Raw genomic sequence first — 22,813 nt, 5'->3', positions numbered from 1 at the left:
CTGATCTTTAAACACGCTGCCAGTGAACCTCTTAAAACATATTGACTCATCTTACATACTTCTGCAGCAGTGCTTACCTGAGCCTGTTCTTTGTAAAGCTGCTGCTCAGACACAGTTTTCTCCAGCTCTCGGATTTTGTCCTTGGAGGAGGAAAGCTCCATCTTCAGCTGATCAAACTGTGTGTGCAGAATCTCGAATTCCTTTGAATGGAGCTCAGAGGCCTCGGAGAGGGATTTCTCGTGTGAGGCCTTCAAATCTTCAACCTGACTCTTACTTTGTTTAAGAGCGTTTTCCTAGCAAACGCAAAAACCGCAAAGTGAAACAAAACTTCACATTTATTGCCTCTAACTAGATCTAACACATTCACTGCAGTCCTGAAATGTTCTGACAGGGTGATTGTACATTTCTGAAACATTACTTTAGGAGTTAAAGGAATTGGCGTTAGTTTTCAAGTCAAATCACACAGAAAATACTGAGAAGTGGAAGTATTTAAATGGATTAGTAGCATACTCGTTACATTCCTGAAATACTAACCAAGGTAACTATCTTCTCCTGAAGAACACTCGTTTCATGCCCTTTGCTGGACTGCTCTTTCTGGAGCTTTTCTTCCAAATCTGCCATCTTCTCTTTTTCCTCTGCCATCCGATTCTGCAACTCCTCAAGTCTCCTGTGTAATGTCAACAAAGGAGATAACAGGTTACAAAACTGAGCAACTATTCTAACAGCAAGTATAACATGTCTGAAATTTGGAATAATGAGTAGATTAAAACCAAACTAATTTTAACATTTAAGAAATAGTATTGTTTCACTACCTTTCCTTCTGCTTGAGATCCTCATTCATTCTTGTGAGCTGGACTGAATCGTCACCAGACGCCTTCATCATGTCTGAAATATCGTTTTCCAACTTGCTCTTGTCCATTGACAACTGCTCAAGCTTTTCGTCTGCAGACTTCAGTTTTCGCTCAGTTACTAAAGAAAAACAAGACCAGCTGACTTATAGGGTCCAAATGTTATAATGGGAAGAGAAAAGCATACTACAACATAATACTGGCTTGATGCAACCTTACTGCAAATTATTCAGGACAGAACAAACACAGTTTCAATCTGCTAACCAGCAAGCTGACTTCTTAGGGTCTCTGATTCACTAGCTAAGGACGTGCAGTGTTCGTTCTTCTTAACCAGATTCTCAATTGTTTCTGTCCAAAACAAAACACGGTTTTAATCCAAGCAAACTTAAAAGGAAAAGAGCTGTAAACTCATAGTGAAACATTAGGGGCATTACGTCCCGCAATAACTATATCAGTTACCTTTCATAGTTTCAACGGCTTTATTTAGCTCCTCTGTGCTTCGGCGCAGCCTTAGATTCTGTGGGGAGAACAATTTTTTTAAATTTGTTATATTATACATGACAAGAGTGAAACAAGAAGGCATTGTAGTCACAGACGCACAGAATAAATGGAGGTTTAAGTCAATTATGTCCCAAAGAGAAACACAAACACTTTTCCATGAACCTCACCAGGCTTTTCATCTCGCTCTCCATGACGTCCTTCTGCTGCTGTAGTGTAGTCAGACTCTCCTGTAAGGTGACCACTTCCTGCTCTTTACCCTCCAACTGTGAGCTCAGTTCCACAACCTGCAGTAAGCAAAAGTTTATCTTCATACTGAGAGAAAAGAAAAAAAACAACAAAAAAAAAAAATACTGAACAGTGAAATGACCGAGAGGAGTTTTCTAACCTACCGTTGCACTACTACCATGTCCTTGGTTCTGGAGCTCCTCTACTTGACTCTTCAGAGCCACACACTCCTGGTTACTTTGTGCCAACTGGCTGCGTAGAGTTGCCATATCTCCCTCTTGCTCTTTGGTTTCTGTATCCTTGTCCTGAAATTGTTGTGCCAGCCTGGTTTCTTTTTCTTCGAGCTTCTTTATCCTAGTTTCAGCAGCATGAAGCTTTCCGAGGACATCCTCCATCTCCACCAGGTGCTGCTCCTCTGCTTTCTCGACACTGGACCGCAGTGACTCCTCCAGTCGCTCCTTTTCCTCGGACAGAGACGACAGCTGTGCCTGCATCTCCTGAGTCAGAGTTGAGACCTTGGCTTCGTGTTTGGCTGTGGCTTCTTCTAAAGCTATTTCATGCTCCACCTTAAGCTTTTCCAGAGCACTTTTGGTTTCTGCAAGCTCGTCTATCTGAGCATCTGCACCATTGCCAAAAAATGCCTTCCGTTCTTCCATGACAGACTCCATCTTTGAACGCCACAGTTCAACGGTGTCGGCATTGTCCTTCTCTGCTTGGCTTAAGCGCATCTGTAGCTGTTCTTTGTCGCTGGACAGCATTACAGATGTCGCCTGAAGCTGGGCGACCGCCTCGCTGTGGATTTTTTCCTGCGCTTCCAGCTTTGCTCTGTATGACTCTACCTCTTCTTGGTGTTTAGCTTCTTCAGCTGAAAGCTGATCCCTAAGAGAGTTGTTCTCTTCCAGGATAGGGGACAGTGCGCCGCTCGGGTCCTCTGAGTTCTGCTGCATCTCAAGACGCAGCTTCAGGCCAGTCACTTCTCTGTTGCGTAGTAAAAGGTCTCGCTCGAGTTCCATGATGCGGGATCTTTCCGACACTGTAGCAACCTTAAAAAGCAGAAATCTTTCATTTGCAACGGAATTCTATTCAGAAATCTTAAAACACAATAACGATGCATAGAGTCTAAAATTACTGTGCGACTCTCAGAAAATGACATTACAGGCCAAATAAAAACTGTTTTACAATAGAGAAACTAATCAAATTGATGTTTAAAGACAAAATATACAAACTTTTGGTCTCACAAAAATGAATTATACTGACCTCTTGTGGTCAAAAGACAATTTACATTAATGACAGACTTAATATTCCAGATGAAATTTGTAGATTCCCAAAAGCCGTTTTAATATTCTCTTATTTATTCATTACACTCAAATGTCCTTAATACTTTCAATTTCTGTAAATTTTCATGATTATGGCTTATGGCAAAAAAACAACTTAAAACTAAGACAGTCATAAAATTTTAAAATTGCATAAAGCCAAATTTTTAAAAAATTACATAAATGTCTACTATGTGCGCTCAATAATTGCTCTGTTCTCTTTTGGAACAAATTACTGTATCAATGCCACAAAAAAAGTTTCACTGGCCTCTTTCAAACTCTTCCACCTTGGTTTTGACATGTCGCATATTTTATTAGGAAAATAAATTCATACAATAAATCACATTATAATAAGAATTTAGTGCATATAATGACTTCAATACCACGAAGGAATACCAGGACTCAGAATTAAGAGAGTGGGGAATAGGTTTTATACTAGCAAAACGTAGGGATGCCAAATAAGCAGGACAAATGGATGCCAGGAGAAATACAACATGGGACATCTGGGAAAATGATTTGAGGCGATGGGGGAAAGGTCGTCTGTCTGGTTAAGCAGCAATATCAGAAAAGCATTGGTTCATGCTGAGCAGCTTGTTGAAAGCATTTATAGAAAACCAGGTTAAAATTTAGAGGAAGTTTAAGTTTTAGTGATAAAATGTTAAACATTATTGGCCACTTTATTACATACACGTGTTGAACTGCCTCCTAACAAAAATAAGCCCATCAAAACAGCGGTGTAGGTATAAAAAAAAAAAAAGTATCTTGATGTCAGAAGAATGAGCAGACTGGATCAAGGTATGCAGAATATCCACTCTTTCAACATGTCGAACCTTGAAGCAGATGGGCTACAGCAGATAAACAAACCAGGCAAGACTTATGTAAGCTGAGAACAGAAAAATGAGACCGTATTTCACAGAAATACAGAATTAGAATAATAATGGACTGAAAACGTATTGCCTGGTCCGATCATTTTCAGTCAGGTGCAGCATTCAGACTTTAGGGATGGAACCATTCTGCCTTGTGTAAAAGTGCCGAGTAGCGTACTTGTGTGAGGAATATTTTTTGGTACCAACTGGACGGTCTACCTAAATATTACTGCTGATCTGCTCATCCTTTTTTTTTGAAAAAGTGAATAAATCAATTCCTCCAGCAGGATTATCCAGCCCGTCAAAGTTTAAACCACTTGAGACTAGAATGCTGAACGTGACAATGAGTTCACTGTGCTCCATTGACCTCAATAATCCAGATGTCAGGCCATCAGAGCACCTTTGGGATTCGGAGAAATAGAAGATTTGCATCATGGACGTGCAGCTGACAAACCTGCAGCAATTTTATGATGCAATCATGTCAATATGATTCAAAATAGCTGAGGAATGGTTCTGAAGCTCTGCTGTGAAGAATTAAGGCAGATATGATGGCAAACAGTGATCTAGACCACAATTAACTAGGAGGTGTACATAATAAAGTGGCCATTGAGGTTATATTTATAGTACAAGCTGATGTTTTTAGTACAAGATCAATTTTAAACTCCGTAAAAATCACATCTTTACACATGTACAAACCTATACTGACACCTCGAAAACCTCAACATGTGTTTGCTGTGTATCCCCGCCTCAGGCCCTCTCTCCCAATGCAGCACCCCCGCCCCCAGGCAGAATTCATTACCCTAGTGTCTTCTAACTCTCTTTGGAGTTTCTCAGCTTTGGTCTTTTCAAAGAGCAGGTTCTGTTCAAGCTCCTTAATGTGGGCATGCTCCAGTCTGGTCTGCGTCTGTTAGTAAACAAGGAGAGGAAGAGAACACACCAGTGCCACCATCACATGCCAGCCCAACGCAGACAGAGAGGGAGGGGAAACAGGAGAGAGTTGAGTGAGTTGCGTTTGTGTGTGAAGAACTGAAAGGCTTGGGAATTGGATCTGGATGGGCGCGGTGCGTCGTAAATGGGTGGAAATGAGAAGGCATCACATGCAGGAATTTCATGCGGGGGCAAAATGGCTGCAAATGGGCTTTTCTTGTGAATGGGTGACGGCAAATACAACACAAGCATGTTTATGGGTGTGCAGGACAAGCGTAGGGATGAGACCGTAGCAGGCAGTTGTAGACATAAACATGCAAAACTGACACCTGGTGAATAAAGCAAACCGTTATGATTAATAAACAACAATGACCATGTATATCAAACCAATGCTTTTTCATAATAGGCAACAACCCCTTGTACTAAACTGTAACTTACAGCAACTTGCAAAAGGTATCATTCATGTCACGCTACTCACTAAAATACAACCAAGTAGAAAGCACCGATTTCAGAATAGAGCCCCAGTATGTGCAATTTAATCCAACTGTGACGGCCTCCGAAGTTTATTAATGAAATAACAGCATCATGAAGGATAAAAAGAACACAGAGCAGGGCAACAACAGTTTCTGATCCAGCACCCCTGATTCAAATGATTGCATTACTTCCTCAGCATACAACAGAGGATTGAGAACCTCAGATTTAGGTCAAGTCATATTTACATGGACCAGTCAAAGTCCAGACCAGCCAATTTAGACTCTTTGACCAGTAATCCAATCTGACTGAACTGGAGCCACGGTCTTATAAAAAAGTAGGCAAAGTTTTCAGTCTGATGTGGTAGAAAATCATCCAAAAAGGATTTGCAATTGCAGAAAACATTGGTTCCACAAAGAGTTGACTCAGGGGTGTGAACACAAATACACTTCTCGTATTTTAGAGCTTTATTTGGAAAAAGAAAAATGGAGAAGCATGCGTCATTTTTCTTCCTCTTCACACTAATGCACAACTTTCCTTTTGGTCCATCAAATATAACTTCCAATAAAACATTAAAACTCTGGTTGTACTCTGACACAGTAGCATGAATCCCTTTGCAAGGCACTGTAATGTCATATTCTAACAGACATTTTCTGCATCATGAAGGTAAAACTGTAGCTTGATAAATATCCACATTTAATACCAGAAAAAAATTCTCTCTTGGTTGCCAAGGCTGTTGCTTCAACTGTAAGTATAATAAACCAGCAGTTAACAGGCCACCATGAGCAAGACTTGTGACTTAAATATTCTTCTGTAAAACAAAAATCACTTTGAATTGTGACACAGAATTAATTTGATTTGACTTCCCAGTATTGCACAAGATTAATAAATGATTTTACGCAAAACAAAATATATTTGTGCTCCTGGGTGAACATGATAAACCTCATTTTAACTTTAGGTTTCATATTAAAAATCAAAATACAAGTTATATTAAATAACTGCTTGGTCATGCATCGCATGTATTTAAGCTGTAAAGCTAAAGTTTAGAATCTAATCAAATGTAAAGAACCAAGCAAGGCGTGATTACAAAAAAAAAAAAAAAAAAAAGGGGCTTATGTCACTGAAATTTGCCATTTTTAAAGTTATTTTCCATTGGAGTACCTATAATCATGAAAACCACGTGCGAATCAAACTGAGTAGACATTACGTTTGGCTGCATAGCCTGGAGGGATTCATGTCAGTGAAGTGAAATGACAGAGGAGCATCCAGTGATTTTATGCTGAGCATCCAGTGATTTCATGCTGAGCATCCAGTGATTTCATGCTGAGCACTGGGCCAACATGAAAGACGAGGATAGGAGGCAAGAACAAGTCATAAGGTCACATCACTGGACAGAAAGGCACCAAAAATCACAGCTGAGCATCAACTGTAACAGTTTAAAACTAGAGGAATTATGTTTTCGCCTGATTGTACCGTTTTCATTTTATGCATTTAAAGCTGCATTTAAAGTAGCTTTAAAATGCTGCTTTAAATGCAGCACTTTTTGTTAGAACAAAAAAAAAAAGTTTTAGAACACAAGTAACGAAGCGATAAAAGGGGACTTCCGACCCTATTGGTTTCATTTCTATCATTAATTCAAACTCTGATGTCTCCATGGTGGCTATGATTTCTTGCATAACGCTGTGAAACAGATGCATCCTTTCATCAGATACAGAAAACAAAGATATCCCTCGGCTGTTCTACTTTCTCAATCAGGACTTCTGTTTAAACTTGATGCAATAAAAATGCTAAAACAGTCATAAGTAAAACAAGTTCTGTTTTTTTAAAACCAATTGTTAATCCTTTTCCTGTGAGTAGCAACATGTTTGTAATTGACTCATGCCTGACAATGATAGGTGTAGATCGATTGGTAGATTGAGTTTGGTTATGTGACCATTTCCTGCTTTTGGGCCTCTCTTCTTGGATCCTTTTTTTTTTTTTTTTTTTTTTTTACTTTCATTTGACTGCACATCTGCTAACATATGATAAAGCTAGAAACTGCCTATTCAAATTAACTGGACAAGCAGATGGTTCTGTATGGATAAGAAGAGTAAACGCAAATGAACAGAACTACCTAGACTGCAACTCTGTGACAAAGGATGCTAGTTAATTGCAAGTAGAATCATCTTGCAGAGCAGACATTGGGAAAATAAATTTATTAGCTTTTGAAAATCAAGTATTTAAAATAGATTTTATTGAAATGATGATATTGAGTTGAACTATACTTGATGTTGGAGCACATGCTACTAGTAAAAATATATATAGATTTTTGTAAAATTGAAACTAGTTGGCCATAATAAAAAAAATGAATATCCCTGCCATATTTTTATTGAACATCTTGCACTTTTTCTCAGAGATATTATGTGTTGCAAGTTTACCTCCAGGTCTCCTTTGGTAATACAAGCCTCCTCTACTCGAAACTGAAGATCCTCCACTTTCCTGTTAATTAAATATCATAATAAACTCAAAAACGGTGTCTGATTTGAAGGCGCGTTCGTCTCAAATACAATTCTCACCTGCGCTCTTCCTCCAGCTGATTTAGCAGCTCTACTTTCTCCTTATCTGCAGCTTCTACCAGGGTACGGAGCTGATCCATTTTTGACTCCATCTTCAAAACCAAAAGAAAAAAGCAACAAAAAAAAACAAGACCTTTGATACTGACTGAAAAAAATGCACTGAATCCAACATCCAAACTTGTAATTTGTGAGCCAACCTGCTCCTGGTCTTCTCTGAGCAGGCTGATCTCTTGTTCCATCTCTCCAACATGGCTATTGGCCTTGGCCACCTCGGCTCTTTCCATGTCCCTCTCACCCATTAGCTGCTCAATATGCTGCTGCTTCTCCTTCAGGGCCTCCTGCAGTGCTGTGGTGCCCGAAATCTTTCGATTATACCTAGATGACGTTTCAGTTAGCTGGTCAAACAGAAAAACCAGCGTGACCATACAGCGAGGCACCGAATAAAACAAGTTGACGAGAGTGAGATGTCAATGTCAAGTGTGGCAACGTCTCACCAGGCCTGTTCGGCTTGGCTTGGTGCTGACGGAGGACGCCACTGAGCTCATGGTGCTGACTGAAGAGGAACTGGGGCTTTTCTTCAGCCCAGCTGGTGTGGTCACTACTTTTCGAGCTGTCGTTTTCGCTTTGGCTGGAGTTGTGGAGGGGAAGCCAATACGTGAGACTTTGTGAACTGGAGCAAATAAGCCGTATTTAGCTTGGCACTGAAAATATCTAGAGACAAAAAATAAAGTGAGAATTGTTCAACTGCAGAATAAAGGTGTGTGGTTTATTAAAACAACATTTCTTTTAGTCTTTCGTGAATCACGTGGCTTTCGTACCTAGTGCCAGCCACTGCCCCGTCATTCTTTCCAAGAGGTTCATCCAGTTCCACGCCACACCACTCGCCTTTGGCAAAATCCGTTTCTCCAAGGAAACGCACCACTCCTGCCTTTGTGCCACCAACCTGAGAGGGAAAACACCAAACATTAGCCAACATAATCCTCTCAACAGATAAGCCTAAAAAGCAATCCGCTTTGCTTGCTAATAAACCTCGAGTGAGATCATTCCATAAAAGCAACAGAAACAAACATGTTAAAGCTTGGAACTGGATGTTCAAACTAGACATGAATGGTTATAAAAAAAAATGTAAAATTACAGGAGCAAAGTTCTCACAAAGCTATATTTGGTAATGGCAAGTAAATTTGCTCTGCAGCCCCATTACATGAGCAAGACTTCCTGTGAGGATAGAATGCCAAACAGCCTTCAGGTGGCAACGAGACAAAAAAAGTAATTTGTAAGGAGGAAAGAAAGTGCTCATCAGCACTTAATTAGGCTGAAAGCCCTGTAAACAGATGGTGATGGGAATTGGCTCTGTAAAACTAAAACGGCTGAAATGTGTTAGAAATGTGAAGGTGTGAGCAGTTTCATGAGACATGTGGCTTCAAGGTTACCATCCATGTAAATACTAACACATGGATCACAATTAGGTCTCAATCCCGGGGGGGGAGGGGGAGCAGCAAGGGAAACCAACTTTACCAGCACACGATCGCCCATCTTCAGCTCCCTTTCCCCCTTCTTGACGGAGCCGCTTTCAGAGAGGTTGGAGACGGAGCCGCTGTTTGTTTTTGCCAGGTTAGAAGTCTCTGCTGTAGCTGGTGCGGCAGAAGAGGCTTTCTTGGCGGTGGCAGCACTTGAGGGCAAGGTTGATTTAGCAGTAGGGATTTGGGAGGCCACGCTTCCGACTGAAGGGGTGGGAGATGGTGCGCGGCTTTGTGGCGCAGTCTGGGTCCCGTTAGCATCGCCTTCTGTGCGGGACAACTTGGAGGGGCGCGTAAATATCCCTCGAAGGGCTTCACACTGGAAGTAGCGCACCCCTGCCACAGACCCATCGTTCTTCCCGATCGGCTCATCCAGGACAATTCCTGCCCACTTTCCTGGAGCAAACTGCGTGTCTCCCAAGAACTGTATGTAGCCAGGCTTGTTTCCATTCACCCATACTTTCTCCCCAATCTGGAACTCGTCTTCAGCGTCCTTGCCATCTCCGACAGCTGATTTGTCAGCCACAGCAGGTTTAGCTGAGTTTACAAAAAGAGAACAGAGTTGCTCCATTAAGTCAATGACTTGGACAGATCAAAAGAAAAACACAGCCAATTGAGTTCTTTATGCATTCTTGTCAGAGATCCATCAGTCAATCAGTCAGAGTTGGAGTCTGCCAAGATTCTGATCTGGGATAAATGGAGCAAATGCAAACAAATGCAAGAACTTCAATCAATATAAGGCAGGAAACATCCCCTTCCTCCCCGAGCATAATGTGCTTTGTTGCATATTTTCCTATTTTTGCTTCACACGTATAGAATGAAATTTAGGCATATATACTTTCGGCATAAATTGAGATAATCTTGCAATTTCAGTGTGATTAAAAATTGCTACATTCATCAAAGAGTCTGCATTTTTTCCCTTTTTATGCATTATAACGCTAAGGGAAAAAATGTCTCCAATGCAAACTTAAGAGCATCTCCAGTTGTTGGGTTGAAAATAAAATGCAGAAGAAGAATTTACACCGTTTAATTTAGTTAGCAACCTCACAAAACTCAGCAATACAGTATACAGCACACATTTCAAGAAGAGCCTTCACTAAAAGCCAATAAAGGGATAATTTTGCCGATTCATCCTGCACCTGTGGATGGGTTGGTCTTTGGGGCTCCGGTTCCAGGTGGTCTTGCTATCTTGGTGGGAGCTTTGATCCCAGTGGGCTTGGCTGTGCTCATATTTCCTGCAGTGATCCGACCCACAAAGCTTGTGTCTTTCAGTGGGTGAAGGCTGAATCAAAAGCATCAAAACAGATTTCTCCGGGTCTGTGATGGTGAAGCAGTTCTCTCCTCAAATAATGAAGGGGTAAAAAAACAAAAAAAAACAAAACAAAAACAAACAAACAAAAAAACAGAAAAAAGGGGAAAAGGGAGGAAAGCTTCTGCTTACAAAAAAGGAACCCTGTTGAGACAGAAAGACAAAACAAAACTATTACAATTTGTGTGTGTGTGTTTGTGTGTAGAACCACAGATCAATAATGGACTTACAATGTAAACTGTAAATCAATAATCTAATGGCAAGCAGAAATATCCTCCAATCAGTGTCATTTACTTAGATTTTAGCACAAGCATTGTGTCTCTATTATGACAACAGGCTTCACAGAACACAGAGTCATGGATCTAAAAATATCCCGGCAGAAAGGCCAGCCGATTTGCCGCCTTCGGTTCACACATCGTGAACTTTTTAATGCTTCATCGTGTGACCTCGATGAGAAGCAACGCTGATATAGAAATCTTCTCTCAGTCAATCATTCTGCCGTCTAAAATCATGCATGACTCGCTGGCAGCTTTTCTAAAACGGGATTACGGCTGAAACACGACCACTACCGGCAGCAGATTATCCTGTTTGTCAGACACAGCAGACACCAACCAGAATAAGGCTCCGTCACAGCCTCTGCTTGTTGTTTATCACAATGCTTACATTAATGATAGAATAAAACATGCATTAGCCTCCATGATGTGAGTTTCAAGGCTATCTAATGAGAACTCTGGACCTATTCGTGTGACTATTTGCTTTACACAGAGAGTGATATGGCAGAAGGGGGAGACAGAAAAAAAGGAACATGAAGACTGAGGTTCCTGATGAGTGAAAGCAAAACAAACAAGAAAACATGAAGCAAAGCTGAGCACAGGAAATTAATTCTTCACAGCACATAGTTACGACTGTCCTTTTGCAGCTTTCATGTCACCATAGAACGAGCAAGCAATTTCTGATATAGCAAAACAAGTTTGAATGTTTTGACAAAACGGCATCAAACATGCATGATATGTCGGCAGACTTTATGATCCCCTCCCAGGAAAAATACCACAATAGTTCACACGCCACAGAAATTTTGCTCAGCAAGATAAGGAAAACAGAAGCATACCTTTCGATCATGAAAACGCTATAAGAGCTACGCCGACTTTAACCGTCAAAACAATAAAGGAATGGCAAAGGGTGGAGACCCCAGGAAAGAATCAAAAGTTGCTGGACAGATTACATGTCATGGTTGGAAGAAGTAACAGAGGTTTGTGATGTCTGGATTCTTCTGCTCAGACTGCTGCCTCATGCAACACAGTTACACAAAAACTGAAAAAAAAAAAAAAAAAATGTTGGATAGAATAAAGAGAAGCTCTTAAATCTCCCCGAAGACAACTGTGAAAAAAGGACAGCCATCTACAGGCATGACTTGGTCTGAATGCGGTGTTCCAGTTTTCTCTTTATGTGTCATGAATGATTCCCGTCAGACCTCTCCCTTCAAAAGGAGGTCAGAGAAATAATGAATCTCTATTTTTTTTTCTTTTTTTTCATCCAACTGAGATAAAATAAAAAACTATTGAAATGATTGCATCGGTTCAATTAATGTTTAACACAGACCTTTAAAGTTTTGCGAGATTACTTTTTAGCTGTGATTGGTGAGCTGATGCGGTCAACTACAGATGATCCACGTAGGTGGAAAATTTTCCCAGTAATGTTAATCTTTTGCCTCCGACTTCCGGTCTAATCTACAGCTTGAATTGAAGCCAAATTCCAGTGCTTTGTAAAATTTTCAAGAAAGAAAAAGGTCAAGCCTCACATTTTAGAGGTAGAATACATAAATATGTTGAAGGAAACTGTCTGCTTTCAACACTTTTTGCCCCAGGAATATTAAACAACTAAGGTCTTGGATTTAAGGGAAGCGGCAAGCCAAACAACATCAGCTGAGGTCTGCAGTTTGCATTAAACCAATAATCTCTCTCTAAGCGTTCCTCCTGCATGTTTACCCACGTTATTGAGCTTTAGATGCGACATCTTTTCTAAGTGTTGAAGCCAAATGAAAGCGAGAGCATTTGACTGAAGCTGCAGTACTTCAAAAACCACATGTACAGCATTAACTTTAACTTTTAGAGCCAGAGCACGTGCATGAAACTAAGCTACATTACAACCATATTACTGTGGCACAGTTAAATACAAGTAAAACACAGGCTGATTATGTGTGGAAATGAGAGACCTTCATGTACTGTTAGCTTTAAAAAAAGAAATAAAAATCTTCATTCTGTTGACACAGTTGTTGGAAGAAATAGTGGAGAAACAATGCTGGTCAGAACTGAAGCAGGAATTATAATGCTGGCAGAACCTTTGACAGTTTCCAATTATAACCTTTGTCACAAGCCGTTACTCATCAGTGGTGAATTACAGGCAGACGGAGCTCACCAGATTCATCACAAAATCCTTTTACACCTCTACTGTGCTGATTCTTGTAAGTCTCCAAGATATCGTTCTCAGACAACATTTTTCCTGACTTCCTCCCAACTAAATGACACGTAGATCTTCACTTTATGAATTCAACTCTGAGGCCCCGTTTTCCCCCCTGTTGTATCTGCTTTCTTCCTTCTTCCATTTTTTTCCTCTTTAGACATTTCTTGATTTTGAGTAGTACTGTTGTGTCCTACAAGCCCACGCAAAACTAAAATAGAAAATGTTATAATTCTCAATATTTGACCTTCAAAATGAAAAGTACAGAGTAATAACTTCAGTAAAAGCCCTTTATTTTTTTCTAACCAATGTAAACAGAAACACACTGTAGTTTGCAAAACAGAACTGAAATCCCTACATGGCAGGAATACTGAAGTGAACCTCTTCATTACGACAACAGCCCTCATGTTTAAGGTGAGGGTCAAAATATAGTGCAGGTTCAAGTAGCAGTTTTGCAAACCTCCCCCAAAATCGTGAATTAAAAATACAAGATGAAAAGATGTTCATATATTTGTCTTCACAACATAGAAGAGCTGTTTACTGCTACCCAATTTGAAAGTGGAAATTGTTACACAAACCAGTGGGCTTTCATTCCACTGTGTCCTTCAGTGGGTTAATATTAGCCCGTGACTTCATGAACAAGCAACCAAGTGTAGCAGGTTCACATACATCAGGCAGGACACCTCCACAACCCATGGTTGGTGATGTACATGTTTGCCACCTCAAGTGGAAGGAAAGACATTTTAAAATATTTCTTCCCCCCCAAAAAAAGTACGCCTTGTAATCTGAAGTGTCTCCCACTCCTTTTTGTTGTCCCAAGGCAAAGCCAAACTCTAGCTCTTCCTCAGTGAGGAAACATCTGCTGGGATGATTACGTAGGCCCCTGCTGGCACTGACAGAGGAGGTGTAGAAAAGAAAACAACAGAAAGAGAAGCAGCAGAAAGGGTGAGATTCTGTCTTAAGTTTCATCAGTTCCGAAATCAATCCTCACAGTCTACATACAGACATAAGACACAATGTCCAACCAGAACATTGGATTTTCTTGAACAGTTATATTTTTTGTGAATTGTTCTTCAAATGAAAACAATCTGATGAATAGTGAAAATCAAATCTACACAATAATGGCTTGTGGATGCCCTAATGTTCTTTTTGTAAATAGGAAGGAAACGAGTAAACATTCTTGGCAAAACACACTGCAGCCTCAATAATCAGTCCAACAGAAACTAAGCTGCTTTTCTCCGAATCAGAAAGGCAAAATCATAAAAGCCGAAATCAGACCTTTAAACTACAACACAGATCCAAAGTCCATTATAGCACATCTGCTTTAGTGACCCATTACAGTCCTTTAGTGTCATTTTAACACAGAGAAATGCGTTTCGTTTTAAGTCAAACACATGGCTTATTAGCACAACTTGTTCACCTCTTTGCCTCAAGCTAACGGATTAGAATCAGACGATGAGGTGGCACATCTGGTAGCAGATGATGTACTACCAAAAATGTCAGCTAACTCGTCTTAGAGTCTTTTTAAACAGCTTGTTTCCAGGGAGGCACTAACGTTTAAAAACGGTCAGAAGATTCCCTCACCTCACCTTAAAAAACGTCGTGAGCCGAGCGAGTGGAACAAATTCCTCAAGTCTGAAAGACTCCGCAATGTCAGCGAAGCCCAGACATGAACACTGCTGCTGTCACAAGTTGAGCGTCGGCATTACGACCAGCGAAATTGGCTCACCTGTGTGGATAGTTCCGCAGTCTGTTGCCTTAACTGTCACCTCCCCGGCTTATTCGAATCCCCAATCTGATGTCCCGCTGACAAACAGACGTGATTAGTTGCTAAGTAACGTAAGGCCCGAGCAGTGCAAGCCGGTGGTCGGAAAAGCTCTTAGCTACTTAGCTTAACTAACACCTCAAGTAACGTCAACAGCACCTGAACAACTTTCTCTTGGTGTGACCAATCCTGCTAATCAGACACAAACGGACCGAGAGACACGCGAAAATATACAGTCTCGGTGGGAGTTACTACTGACCTGATACGTTCCCAAACAGGCTCCGTCTTCAGGAGGAAAAAAAATATGATCTGGCTAGCTAGCTAAGTAGAAAACTACGACTGCTCTGATCCTGCACGAGCAGCCGCCTATTCAACGGCCAACAGGAACGTCAGGGTGGGTGCTGGCCAAAGATGTTCTATTCAAACAAGACCAAACACTCGCTTCGCAAATATTTGCCACGTGCATAAATCCTTCAATAAATAATTTAAGTTAAATTAAAAACACTTAGATACATGCCAATAATTTCTTACAAATAAAATTGAATGTAAAAGTTATTTTTTAATAATAACTTTATACATATTACAATTCCATGAATAGTTAACGTTTTTAATTAATTCACAGCCCTGTTACAGTTCATCATAACTTCGCTTTATTTCTCAGCCTTGTCAATTAAAGTCAGGTGGCGGGACTAATACTGCTTTAGACATACAGTAGACAAGGTAATTGGTTTGTGGTTAAGTGTGCAAGTTAAGCAATCAGATATCAAGTTTAAATACTTCATGTATGCCAGAGTTTTTCAAACGTGGTCCTCAAGGCACACTGACTTGCATGTTTTACGTTTCCCTGCTTCTGCACACCCCATTCAGATGATTGCGATTCAGCAAAAGCCAGTTAACCAGCCATCAATTGAAATCATGTGTGCTGAAGCAGGGAAATGCAGGGCAGTATGCCTTGAGAACCAGGGTTGAAAAACAATGATGTATGCAATGTAATTCAACAATTAAATCCTGAATTTAATGATATTTATCAAATTTATATTTATTCAGTTGTCAAGAGATTTAATATCAAAGTTTTTCTAGTTTTGAATTTAAATTTTATTAAACCACAATGGCATGCGTGTGGAAATAACCAGCACCAGATTTTATTCTTTAGCTATTGATAGCCAAAGTTAGCATTATCACCTTCCCGTTGGTCATAAATACAAAGGGGTCCTTGAGGTGACCGCTAGAAAAGGGAACAATTAAAAATGCCATCATTTATTGCTTCAAAACATAAAGACATACAATTAAAAATGTTTTAATATGCTAGTCTGTGCCACCGTTCTGCGATGTTGGGAGCTCAGCCCCCCTAGGGAGGAGAGTGATTTCACCAGCCTGCATCTCACTGCTTTGAGGAAGAATCCATGTTCTCCTGGCCACAACTAATGGTTACATAGACCCATTAATTCTTCACTCTCCATCCTACTTGTAAGACAACACTTTTTAAACGTATTCACTTGTTGCAACCTGGAGGTAGCAGTAGACCTTTTTGTGGTTGTGAGCCGTTTCACAAATTACTGTTACTTTGAAAAAGGAGGAGATTAAAGAGAGGCTCAGAGGTCACTATAAGGACTATATACACTTGTATCCCTTCTGGTGTGTGAACCCCTTGAGGTCCCCAGTAATGAGCTGAAGAGTTTTCCTGTGGTGAGAGATGTCTCTTCAACCACCCTCTTCAGGCTGCAGGATGGATGATCTGCATTTCACTGTGGCAAAAATCTGGAATGGTCAAAAAGATTTCTGACGCATGCCAAGCATGACTGGTGGTCCAGTTCCTTTGCTTCGTAACCAGTTATCCATCCCAGTAAAAATGTAGGCAAAGTAGTAAAATAAAGGCAGAAAGTGAGAACACAGGCATGTTTACTTAAAACCTTCAAAGCAATCCCAATTTGACAAGAAACAAAAAGTCACTTAAACATGACCATATAAAAATTAAACACTATACAGATTTACATTAAAAAAAATAAAGCATACAAAGAGGTAATGTTACTGCAGCAGAAATTTAAACTGTGTATTGTAGCCTTATAGATGACAACAAATGAAAAAAAAAAAAAAAAGATCAAGTTTAGTGAGGATGAGAAATTTTGGTTTTAAAATGCCCATGTGTTCGGAATCGATGTGAGAAACATTTCATTTTCTCTTTGACAAGCTTCGAGGGGAGCCTTTAAGCAAGTCTCTGATTCTCAGGTATGTTCCAGTGGCTTCAGCCACTTCCGTGTATTCAGGGGTGTCTTCAAATTGAACAATGCCAGCTGCAAATTTGCTCCGATGAGGAACGGCTATGATCTTCTCATGACTAGACAAAACATCTCCAGCCCCGTCATTTGGGATCTCTGCATTTGGCCTGTCAGGGCTGTCATCTTGGAGTCTGACAGGCTCTATGTCGGGGCTCTGAGGACTTTCGTCCTCTACTTTTATGGGTCGATAGATTGGAATCGAACTCTCTTGTACAGGCGGTTTCTTTTGATTCTCACCGTCACAGCAAGATTCAGCAGGTCTCGCCGTGTCTACCATCTCATCAGCATCTTCCATTTCCGTGTCAATGTGTGCTGGTGTGGAAACACTGGGCGAACTGGGAACAGGTGTACCTAAAGCTGGTGTCTCACTGTCACTATTTGTGGCTGTGTCAGCATTTTCCAGAGCTGCCCAGATCAGCCTCTGCTGCTCTTCTAGTTCCTCCAGAGTCAGATCGTCTTCTGCTGCCTCGACAGTCTCATCTGCTAGCAGCACTTCCTGCCTCTGCAGAGCTGGAGAGCCGTTGGTGGGAGTTGGTGGAGGCGTCCCTTTGGGGAGAGGTGGGCGAGTAGGCGTGGAGGGAGGAGTGCCCAGAGGTAGTGGAGGTGGTGAGCTGTAGCAAGGGGAGCCTGGAGGTAGGGGTGGTTGGAACTGGAAGTCACCAGATCTATATAAATATGGTGTCCCTGGATCTGGGAAAAGCACAATGGAATTACTATTATTCTGCATTTCAAGTCAAGTTTTGGCAAGACATAAGTGAACATCAATTCTGGGAAATGTTGCAATACCTGATTCAATGTCCATATCAGAGCTTCTGTCTGAGTTTTGATCTGGGCTAGACTTGATCTTCTTCCTGAGATGAGGGGATGAGTCGAACTCTTGTCGCCTTTTGTTGGAGGAGCCACCAGGCTGTTATCAAAGAAAACAGAGATTTTAGGGCTCTGATCAAGCAGGGCAGTCAAAAACAAGTTTCTCAAAGTCAATAATGTTTTCCAATTCAAAGAGTATAGCTGGACAATACATAAAAATTTATCAGATAAGGGCTTTATATCAGTCGATATAGATGATTATTGATTAGGTTTTTTTATTTGAATATCTGAACTACTGCTAAACTGGTCACATCATCTCTCCAGTTTTATCCACTATTTCCTTTAGAGCTGTTGCACTTCTTTTCTCCTTTCACACCGCATTGTAGTTTTTCCATTTTTAAGCAGTTATGAGGCATGATGGCAAGACCTGAAACTGCTGCTACGCAAGCTACTCAACAGCTTGTTGCTAGGTAACCAAAGAGTGAGTGAGTTGCTAGGTAACTGATGAGTAAGTAAGTTAGTTAATGTCATCAACCTTGCTTAACAGGCTGTGAGATGTTAAGCAGCTAAAGCCTTTTATCTGCCTACATCTCCCAGGATGCTGTGCAGCTCTGGATCAGATTTCAGTGAAATTACTGAACATTCTAACTGACATTAAAGATCACGCGTCTATAGTCATAAATGCGATGATTTATTATCCAGCCCTATCAAAGAGCCTTCCTTTTAAAAGCCTTGTGCTATTGCTCTTGGTGTCCTTATGTTGTAGAAAGTTGATGCAGACATTGCATGAAAACGTACAGAATAACTGGATGATTTGATATTGCCGAGTTTGGACATAAAGAATGAAAAGTCAAAACTCTAAGCATTACCTTAGGGAAGTTGTTGGACAGGTAGGCTGCATAGTTTTGCTTCATGTGGCTGGTCTGCATTGGAATCGAACCATAATGCATGAACTCCTGGAAGTCAGACAAGAACATAACATTTTAAAAACACAGAGCAATTACACCAGATCTTTCCAAAACTTCCAAATTTAATAAAACCATGCAGTCAATGCAATAATAGATATCTACAACAGATTTGTTTTTTGATTTTTCAAATTCAAAACTACAGTAACTACAGATTTAAAAAAAAAAAGTGTGCTCAGTATTAAGGCATTCGATTTGAAATGTACTTACATCTTTAATTTGATGTGCAGGCACGTTAAAGCCAGGGAAATCCACCAGTTTGGAAACATCATAAGAAACGTTTTGTGAAGTGCTGCTGACATCATCATTTGATACTACAAAAACAGGAGAAAAATACCTTGTGACAAGGTTCAAATTTTGTGCAACCAAAATACATGTTAATTTTATAAAAAAAATAAATAAAAAAAAAAAAACAGAAGGAAAGCATGATTACAAATAGAAAACATACCATTTCCATCATAGAGGGATAAACCAGAGTTTTCCATCTCTGCCTCTTTGAGCCAACCTGGTGGGTAACCCAGCTGCCTCATCCGATAAATCAGAGGAGGGAGGGTGTTGCCGGCTACTCCCAGTGCTCCCAACAGCTCCTCACTGTTTAGAAATTAAAATGAAACATAATTAATTCATAAGTATAAACAAATATCCGCCCTCTGATTTTATTGGAAGTTGTGAGTGTGATCATTGTTTCTTCTGGTTTGCACAAACTACCAGTCCTACCTTAAGACTCCAGGCTTGAATTTTCCGAAGCGCTCCTCGACTTCATCAGCATGGTAACGCTGGTTGCTCTGAGTGACTTGGCTCGAGTTCTGATTAAACGCTTTTCTCCTTTCATTTATCGCAGCCATGTCTTTAGGCTAGGGAGGGGACAAAGTATAAATGCAGAAAATCAAGTAGTGGTTTTTCTTGTTGAGAGTTTTACTTGGATTCCTGCCATATTAGTAGTTCCAGTCGAGTACCTGGGGACAGTCTCTGAGCTGATGAGCGCTGGAGCCACAGTTGAAACACATAGACTTGGGTCTGTGAAAATAATCATGCCACAAATGTAAGCATTTTAGTAGACAAATTTGAAAACTTCATAAATAATTTAAGTCTTTTACCTTTTGTTTTTAGTTTCCATTTCTAGTCCATCTGTTCCAATAACTTGGCTATAAACCTGCTGGTAGCTGTGCAACAATTCAGGAAGATGTACTACTTTTTTTTTTTAAATTATTATTTGTATCAAATATATTTTGATACAACAGTTAAAGATATTTGGTGAATAGTAATTTATTGCTTTTTTCTCTCTTAGGTTTTTCTTGAAACCCAAATGTCACCGAAAGCAAATAAGCTACAAAAATCCCTGGGAAAAATGCTAAATAATCCATTTCAAAGATACGTTGGAACGTCCCATCCATCAGTCAGCTGGGGGTTTTCATTCACCAGAGGCTGTCCAAGTTTGTCAACACTGAAGGTAGAAAAATATAAAACACTCCCAACAACCTAAGAGACAAAACAGTACAATAATATAACATTTTCCTTTTCTTGTGACAGCATGTTCTGCTTTTTGTGGAGATAAATTTAGGCACTTACTTTAAAGGCTTCTGTTGTAGTTCTCACACTACTGGAGGACAACTTATCAGGATCTTCATCCAATGCAAAAGCTGAATTCTTCAGAAAGTGAAACATGTTTCAGAGGAAGTTTATTTAAAGGGATATTTTCAAGTAAAGTTAAAAAGGTTAAAAGCAGCCAGTATCTCCCCTGGAGTAGATTATTATTTCAGCATAAATCTGTATTAGTTGGACTGTGAGGCTGAAACTAATGGCTTGAAGTGATACCCGAGAGGCGCTATGAGCAAAATTGACTTTTGGTGTATAAACAACTCCAAACTCAAAAACGTCATGATGGCTTATACAAGTGCTACTTTGTGAGCCTTTAAGTCGTTGGCATGTTTGTATTGGGATTTGATTTGAAAAGCCAGTGATTATTTACACAGCAAATTATTTACATAATATGAAACATGCCAAAGTTGGAACTAGTAGAGCAAAGTAATTGGTTTGCAAATTAATTACATTTCTCAATAAGCACACACTTAAGGACATGTTCCTACAAAACTCTGGCACTTGTTGCTCTGCTTGCAGCTACACCTTTTATTTCACAAATATTAATCTGTGGTTTCAACAACATGGTTCAAGCACAGAGAGCATCCCACATGGTAGTTGGGCTACAACCAAACAACAAGAAAACAACTTTTGAAAAAGCCCCAGACTTAACGCATTGTATTTGCATTCTGTTATGATAGGTCATTTATTAGTTTATGACATCTCTATTTTCATCTGTGACTGGAGTCTGAAACAGAATATAGCCTCTTAAACGTATACAAATGCACAAAAAATGATCGCCGAGCAAATTTAAAAGCATAGAGATCCACAAATTAAAAGCAAATTAAACTACATTTTACATTCTATATCCATAAGGCTCAAAGATCTTCCTGGTCTGACCATAACAAAAGGGCAGCCAGCTGCTGCCTGTATTCCTCCTTACGATGATCCTAAAACTTCAAGCCTGGTGATGTTTGCCGCTAAGATGAAGGTGCAGCTATTATAGTTTTCCTTTGAAAGTGTAAAAAAATTATAATCATCTGTGAGAAATACTTTACCTTTACCTAAGAATGCATTTTAAAAAGTCACCCCATTAACCCATGCAAAGCAGAATGGCTTGCAGGAAAAACTTAGATATTAAAATGGATATGCTGATTTACCACAGGTAAGATATTGACAGCTTACAACTCTCTAGCATAACCACACTTTAGAAATTCCTGGACTATCAATTTAAAACATAATTCTGAAAATACAATACATTTCTAGGTAAATACCTGTGGTTTCATGTGAAACACTGATATCTTCTTTTCATTGCCTGGTTTCTGGTGCTTCAAAATGACACTGCAGATGCAGTCTTCGATTTCTTGGCGACATTGTCTTGAAGAGAAGCATTATTTGGTATTCATTCTTTTAAACCTTTATTTTGAGCTGTTCAATCTGAAACAAACCTTTTTGTTTCATTAAAATGTCAAAATGCGTCTACTAGCCAACATCTATGGAAGCTACCAATCATGCAAAGGAACATAGACTCTACAACTATTTTTTCCAGTAAATTTGTTAAATATTATTTTAAAGTACAGACATAACCAAAAATACACAAATGTTAGTTTCTACTTGACTGTTTCCCATCTTCCTGTCCTCTAATAAGCCCCTCTGAACGGTGCAACATTTAACTTACTTTGATATAATGTTGTTGGTGAAGAGGATCTGAAGAAGTGGCCCGTCGATGTTGACATCTCCCACTGTGATGCCGCTGTAAAGACAGGTAGAAATGTGCTTCAGTTAGGTTTCGTTTTAACTAAAGCGGACGTAGTCAGGTTTACAATTAGAAGATTACCTCGGTCGTGTCAGGATGTTGAGCTTCCGTCTTAATACTTTATGTGAGCTAAACGTTAAAGAAATAGAGAGACACGCAGCGAAAAACAATTGCATATTTTACAGCTCGAGAGCTTGCAGTCAGGGCTAGTGATAGCAAACATGCTACACTGACGCAAGGATATTCTCCTCAGAAAGCCTCTCGATATTATCTTCACACTCTTCCAGCCTGCTCCGGAGCTCGCTCGCCTCTTCGTTTTCTCCATCATCCTCTGTGAAGCGAATGTGTCTTGAGACCGGTGGAGCAGAGTCCTCCAGTTGCTGGAAAAGCTCACTGTCTCCGAAATCAACTTCGGCCATTTTTAGCCTTTCGGTGCTAAACGGAAGTTCAGTCATGAAACGAACCATTTTGTGCGTTCATTGGTTATTTTCCTGTCACGTGTTCTGACTAGATTCGCTCATTTAATCCCACAGTCATGTATTTCAGGTTAATACATGAAATTAACAATGTGAAACATGCTTGTGTTTTCATCCATTAATAATAGAAAGTCAAATCAAACGCTTATCATGATATAATTCAAGCACTCATGAAATATTTAAAAGATACACAATTAGTTG

General features: G+C 40.0%; 2 protein-coding genes across 8 annotated transcripts in view; both read right to left on the bottom strand.

Moving 5' to 3' along the window:
• clip1a (CAP-GLY domain containing linker protein 1a) overlaps window positions 1-15,170 on the bottom strand; it is a 29,082-nt gene extending 13,912 nt beyond the window's left edge. For 2 of the 7 annotated variants that reach the window (XM_008418559.3, XM_081610680.1), the window contains exons 1-16: window positions 15,014-15,169; window positions 10,363-10,676; window positions 9,222-9,760; window positions 8,525-8,649; window positions 8,201-8,417; window positions 7,904-8,101; window positions 7,707-7,798; window positions 7,569-7,629; window positions 4,553-4,657; window positions 1,739-2,617; window positions 1,517-1,633; window positions 1,308-1,365; window positions 1,113-1,196; window positions 813-969; window positions 535-667; window positions 78-293 (exon numbers count right to left, since the gene is read on the bottom strand). In XM_008418559.3, the coding sequence (XP_008416781.2) occupies window positions 78-293; window positions 535-667; window positions 813-969; window positions 1,113-1,196; window positions 1,308-1,365; window positions 1,517-1,633; window positions 1,739-2,617; window positions 4,553-4,657; window positions 7,569-7,629; window positions 7,707-7,798; window positions 7,904-8,101; window positions 8,201-8,417; window positions 8,525-8,649; window positions 9,222-9,760; window positions 10,363-10,453 (3,072 nt within the window). In that variant the 5' untranslated portion in view covers window positions 10,454-10,676; window positions 15,014-15,169. The other 5 variants (XM_081610683.1, XM_081610678.1, XM_081610679.1 and 2 more) reach the window with 5 other exon arrangements.
• Window positions 15,171-16,636: 1,466 nt separating this feature from the next.
• Window positions 16,637-22,618, bottom strand: zcchc8 (zinc finger, CCHC domain containing 8). Its single transcript, XM_008418564.3, has 14 exons — window positions 22,381-22,618; window positions 22,218-22,260; window positions 22,059-22,133; window positions 21,655-21,757; window positions 20,372-20,449; window positions 20,178-20,281; window positions 19,900-19,965; window positions 19,759-19,819; window positions 19,520-19,656; window positions 19,251-19,393; window positions 19,013-19,116; window positions 18,707-18,793; window positions 17,817-17,937; window positions 16,637-17,720 (listed from the first exon to the last, which is right to left on the bottom strand). Exons 1-14 carry the CDS (start codon window positions 22,601-22,603, stop codon window positions 16,924-16,926), a joined length of 2,142 nt encoding a protein of 713 aa, XP_008416786.2. The 5' UTR covers window positions 22,604-22,618; the 3' UTR covers window positions 16,637-16,923.
• Window positions 22,619-22,813: the final 195 nt, after the last annotated feature.

Source organism: Poecilia reticulata, chromosome 9 (genome assembly GCF_904066995.2).
Source record: "Poecilia reticulata chromosome 9, P_reticulata-male-v2, whole genome shotgun sequence".
In the NCBI taxonomy this organism is placed as follows: Eukaryota; Metazoa; Chordata; class Actinopteri; order Cyprinodontiformes; family Poeciliidae; genus Poecilia; species Poecilia reticulata.
The sequence above is the reverse complement of the archived record's forward strand: the minus strand, read 5'-3'. Positions and strand labels throughout refer to the sequence as shown.